This window comes from Quercus suber, unplaced genomic scaffold (assembly GCF_002906115.3).
Source record: "Quercus suber isolate HL8 unplaced genomic scaffold, Cork oak 2.0 scaffold_68, whole genome shotgun sequence".
Classification (NCBI taxonomy): domain Eukaryota; kingdom Viridiplantae; phylum Streptophyta; class Magnoliopsida; order Fagales; family Fagaceae; genus Quercus; species Quercus suber.
Window position 1 is genome coordinate 284,211 of NW_027069533.1, and position 6,000 is coordinate 290,210.

At 36.1% G+C, this 6,000-nt stretch overlaps 1 protein-coding gene across 1 annotated transcript in view; it reads right to left on the bottom strand.

Moving 5' to 3' along the window:
- Window positions 1-4,870, bottom strand: part of LOC112015872 (UDP-glucose:glycoprotein glucosyltransferase) — a 28,742-nt gene extending 23,872 nt beyond the window's left edge. Inside the window, exons 1-3 of the mRNA XM_024048319.2 lie at window positions 4,518-4,870; window positions 578-1,024; window positions 280-433 (exon numbers count right to left, since the gene is read on the bottom strand). Of these exons, the coding sequence (XP_023904087.1) occupies window positions 280-433; window positions 578-1,024; window positions 4,518-4,684 (768 nt within the window). The 5' untranslated portion in view covers window positions 4,685-4,870. The remainder of the gene's footprint in view (window positions 1-279; window positions 434-577; window positions 1,025-4,517) is intronic.
- Window positions 4,871-6,000: the final 1,130 nt, after the last annotated feature.

Consider the following 6,000-nt stretch of genomic DNA (forward strand, 5'->3'; position numbering starts at 1 on the left):
TTCCTGATGTTTTTGCCTGTCTAGTACATTTCCTGTGTATGGGGCTGTGTTCTTTTTTATTATATATCTTCCGTTACTTATCAAAAAAAAAAAAAAACCAAGACATCTTTAAGCTCATGGGAAAAGCCACCCATGCCCCTGCTTTTCATCTGCTTCCTATGTTACAATCTTTTGCAAATCCATTATAAGAAGTCATTCCAACTACAGAAGCAACAACACTAATTGACTACTGCTTTAACATAAAATATAGTGACAAAATTTTTAACACAAGTAATAGACCTCTTTGGCTGCTTCAACTAGTTTGACATGAAATTTCTTGAAGCAATCAGTTCCAAGAGCACCATAAAGGATGGCAACTGGGCTTCCAGCACTTGAACCAAAATGGATGTGATCAAAATCAAATAGCTCAGGCTGCTGAAACGAATCTCCAGCACTGGCAACCAAGAAATGAGCAAATAATTATGGGGAAGACAGCAATATATGCCAATTATCAGATAATAACAATAATTATCAGATAAATAAAAGAAAAATAAAAACAAGGACAACACATATTAAAAAATGACAGAGCAGAACTTACGGTTCAGTAGGATTACGAAGCCACAACAACATTTCTGAAACATCAAAGAACAGAGACCCACCAGTATCCACCCAACAACATTTTCCACCAGGGCTCTTCAGGTTTACACCAACAAGCAAGAGATCTGATTTTTTATTCTCCATCTTTGCATTTGTTTCTAAAGCTTCCACCCCGACATTGTTTGAGATACCCTCATCAGCCGGTGGAAATGAAGATAGAGACTCCTCCGCTAGTTGCTGATAAAGCACCAATCTAGGTGATGATGATCTCATCATAAGAGAGAATTCAAATAACGATGCCAATGGTTCACTTAAAAGAGAGTGCCCATGTTCTAATATTTTCTTAAGGCAGCCTTTCGCTGTAGAAGAATCAAGGCTGTCCTCAGTATGAAGCCAGACTTCAATGAAGTCCCAAAAAAGGTCTTTCCATTCTTTAGATAATAATTCACTGTATATAACAAAAAATGAAAGTCATTACAGGCTTAGGAAAGGAAATATCTTTACCGAATCTAAACCAAGTGAACAAACAATAGATAAACATTTATTTTCTGTTTCCAATTGGGAAATTCTAAAACACCACCCCCCCCCAAAAAAAAAGGATAAAAAATGCAGTCTGTTCATTTCTTTCTGCTCACCTTCCAGCACTAACAACCAGAACCCATCTAAGGAACTCCTGGTTCTTCTTGGAGTTGAAGGGCAATTTATTTTAATTCTTAGGCTACATAATTTAATCTGATTTATAGTTTATCTTATATTTCTGTTTGTATGATGTTATTGCTGTGCATTTCATGCTTCCTTGTTAAGCTTGATTCTATACTAGTGTTTCTTTAAAATTAAGCAGTGGATTAAGTGGGTCTTTTTTTTAAAGGAGTTGTCTAAATGGGGTTTTTTTTAATATGACCATTTGGTTGTTTTCTGATGTTACTAATGCTAACTTCTATGTTCAGTCCCAAACGCACCTGTTGGCTCTGGAGCCCATGACCCACCCTCCACCTAGCACTTATAAGGGGAGGAGCTGTCGGCTGAGTTAAAGCTCATTGGCCATTCTGATTTTTTTCGGGTACCCATATGACGTTGCCTGGTTTTTAGTTACCTTGATGCACTTGATTAGATAGGTTATCTTTAATATTATCTGCCTGATATTGCTATGTCAAGTTCTTTACTACTTTAATAACTTAATCTCTATTTACTTATCCAAAAAAAAAAAAATGTAATCTATATTTGGTTTCTTTCATTGTATATCTGAACTTTTCTAATTGCTTTTTCATTCTCTTTTGAATGCATGATTTTTGGTTCTGCTTTCTATATTACATTTGCATAAATTTATACAGTAGAAATGACATGTCATGTTAGGTTCAGAAAATTTTCTTGTTGGACAAGCTAAAGAAAAAAATTACAAGCTCTATGGCTAACAGAGGGATATAAAAATATGAAATTCTTTCAGCAACCAGCTAACTCGCATAGGACGAACAATTTGTTAGTAGCATAAAATATGGGATACAGTCGTAGATAATTAAGATGCAATACAAGAAAGTTTTTTATAGTTTTATAGAAATCTTTATCAAGAACCTTGTAGTTGACGTCCAAAGATGGGGTGGGCTATCATTTGATATGCTAGAGGAAGATGATGCAGGAAATTTGAAAAGTAATTTCACGGAGGAAGAAGTACTTCAAGCACTAAAATCAATAGATGAAGATAAACCATCAAGCCCAGACGGCTTCAGCTTCACTACAACGGTTTTTTCAGAAGTGTTGGAATGCAGTGAAAGAAGACATCACACGTTTTTTTTTTTTTTTTTTTTTTTTTTTTACTTCCATGAGACAGGTATTTTAGTTGGGACTTTATTTCAGTGGGGTAGAATTTGGGTTTTACACAATGTATTTCCATTTTTGATTTTCTCCTTTAAGTTCGTATCTCTACTTGAGTTACTTGTATCTGTTTTAAGTTTAGAGTGTTCACCATCTTGAACATGATGTCCTTTTTTATGCAATAAATCTTTGATTACCTATCAGAAAAAGGTACTTTTGGAGAGGGGGGTGGAAGCATCAATTTACTCTTTTACAGCTCGCATTACAAAGAAGATTGGTGCTATTGATATGAGGGATTTCAGGCCTATCAATCTCCTTGGTAGTGTCTACAAAATTCTTGCTAAAAATTTGGCAAATAGACAAACACGTGTTAGGGAAGGTCATTTCTAAGACTCAAAATGCATTATGGATTCAGTTTTGATAGCTAATAAATGTTTGGATAGTTGCCAACAATCCAGAATCCTTGGAATTCTTTGGCAATTAATTGGAAGAATATGTTATACATATGGCAAATATGTGGGTTTGGAGAAATATGAAGGCAATGGATTAAGTTTTGCATCTCTACCATCCGCTTTTTAGTATTTATCAATGGAACTCCAAATGGTTTCTTTGACAGTGGTAGAGGACTATGTCAAGGTGATCCTCCCCCATTGTTTTTTGTTATGGTTATGGAGGCCTTTAGTAGATTGATAGTGGGAGGTTCTATAGATAGTTTCTCTATATATAATCGCAATAATGATACTTTGGTGATATCGGCATTTGTTATTTGCCAATGATATTTTGATTTTATTATTTTTTATACAGATGCCAATCAGATTTGTCATTTAAGATGTGTTTTGTTGTGTTTTACTGCTATTACTGGTCTCAAGATAAACTTGATTAAATCTTATATGATGACAATGGTGATGGTTACATATATGAAAGCTTTGGCTAATACCTTAGGATGTAAGGCATCTATTCTCCCAATGAAATATTTAGGACTCCCTCTTGGGGCTCACTTCAAAGCAAGCAGCATATGGGACAGCATTTAAAGAAAATGGAAAGGATACTATTGGGGTGGAAGGAACTTTATCCATCAAAGGTAGTTCTCACATTAATAAAGAGTATGCTCTCTAGTCTTCCTACTTTTTTCTTGTCTTTGTTTCCACTACCTGATATGTTGCTAACAAAAATGGAAGCAGCTACCAACTGGATTTCCTTTCAGGTGGTTTTTTTTTTTTTTTTTTTTTTAATGATGAGGAACCCCCTCAAGGTATGGGCAGTGGGACCACCCCTGAGGGGCAAACCCCAGGAGCCTACACACCCCCACTGAGCAGGCATTGGGCATCCTTTGAGTGGCATTGGTGGTGAGCATAAATTCAAAATGGAGTCAGGAAGTTAGAAAAGTTTTGATCTTTAACCCAACTTTTTTTTTGGGTAAATGGCTGTGGCATTGTATGATATAAAGGGACTCATTTACAGAAGAAGCTGATTAATAGCAAATATGGCGCTAGTTGGGGTGATTGGTGCTCTAGTGTTGTTAGAGCTACTTATGGGGTTGATTTGTGGAAACACATCATAAATGGTTGGAATAAATTTGCCTGTTTTACTAGTGTAGAGTAGGTGATGAACCAGCAACCAATATGCAGTCTGTTTACAAAACTGCCACAATGAAATGATCGAATGAAGCCTTGAGCTGAACTTCATCTTCTTCAAAATTGCCATCTATTTAATAAACAGGTCGTGACACAACCGATATAGTCAAATATCTGTCTAGACACAACACGCTAACATGAATTGCAAGGAATTCAAATTGTGGAGCCATGTTCACAACATTGAAACAAACCAATTCCAACATAAATTTTTAAACACATCTCCTAGCATAACCCGTATCAAATTTTAAGCAAATTTTCACGTAAAAATAATAATAATAATTCACCACCACAGCAATGAATGTTTGAATTACACTTTGTTGTAATAAGTGAGTAAATTTTTTTTTTGGTAAAGATTACTTTGTTTTGGTGATTGGTGACACATTCATCAATACCCATTTCATGATTTTTCTAAAAACAACAAGAAATGAAAGCAAAAACAAAATTCAACAACCAAAAACAATAGAACAAGAACTACAAAAGCTGGTAACGTATACATACCCAGCTTCCAAAAGCAGAGAAGTACCAGACCACTTGGCCCGAACCGCGACTTGCACGTTTTTGGGTCTTCGATTCTGAGCAACAACCGAGCCAATCTCACAAAGTCCCAAAAGAACAACCACAAGGATCATAACCCATAACCCAGATCTACAACGAAATGTCCCCATTTGAGAGAGAGAACAGAGAGATGGGTCAAAAGACTAGAACTTTGAGGAATGTGAAGGTTGAGAGGGATTCAACATTGAGAATTGGAGAAGAGAGAAATGGATCAGAGAGGCTGAGAGGTTTTTTGGAGAAACAGAGGAGGAAGAAGAAGACCGAGGAGAAGACTCTGTGTGAGTGAGTGAATGAAGGGTTTGTGGTATTTTGCTTGGAATGTGGAGGGTGTTTATGTAAATTGAGAAACCACGTCATTAGCTGACGTGGCTGTGTTTGATTGAATGAGTTTTGTAACATTTGGAAGGGTTTTTGTGGATGAAGAGGAATATGCGACTGGACTTTGTTTTGTTTGGTCATTGGCATACATTTCCTCGGAAGTTGGAAATTAAAAGATGTTACAAAGTACAAACTACAAATCCACCCAATGTCTGTTTTATTAGACGTGAGCTTGACAAATATACTAATAAATTACATTTTTTTCTTATATTTTTTATACTTTTGCGAAATTTTCAGAAGGTTAAAGGTTATTAGCTATGTCTCAATTAAATATTTAAATTTTAAGTTTTTGTAATATAAAATTATGCATAAAAAAATAAGTTTATGAATCGATTAGTAAATAACAATTGATTGGCATGAAATCTGTAACCACGTTGTTATTATTATTATTATTATTATTATTATTATTTTGGAAGTTATAGCCATTCGCTACAATTAGGGTTAGGTCAGTTTTGGACCTAACTCAAACCTAACCCACTAAGTCGAGTGAAGGGCGGATGGACTCGAAATTGATTGCCGATGTCAATTGGTCAAATCGATTTCAATTTTAGGTTTGGGTGGAGCTCAAGTCGGTTCTAAAGTTCGCCAAATATTGGAAATTGTCACCGAAACTAGGAATCGTTGTCAGAATCTGCAAATTTTCGCTGAAATTTGCTATGATTTGGTTGGATCTAGCTAAATCCCACCAGATCTGGTCGAGATCTCGCCGAATTTGGTCAAGATCTCGCCATATCTAGCTTGGTCTAGTCAAATTTGGCCGAACTTCGTCTAAAACTCTGGTCGAGTTTGAGTGGCTCGGGTTTTAGAAAAGAAAACCTGCCATTGGACTTGCCGATGTCAGTTCTTAAAAACGAAGACCCGCCACCTACCGACTAGACCTTTAGTTCAGTTGGCGTTGGGCAGTTTGGCTAGGTTGTCAAGCTCTAGTCGGGTCTAGACAGCCCTAGCTACAACCATCAAAAAGTCGAAAGGAAAAGATTTTTATGCAACTAGGTCACATGTATGGTTTGTCGCATAAAAATTCATGCAATCTAGATAACATAAAAAC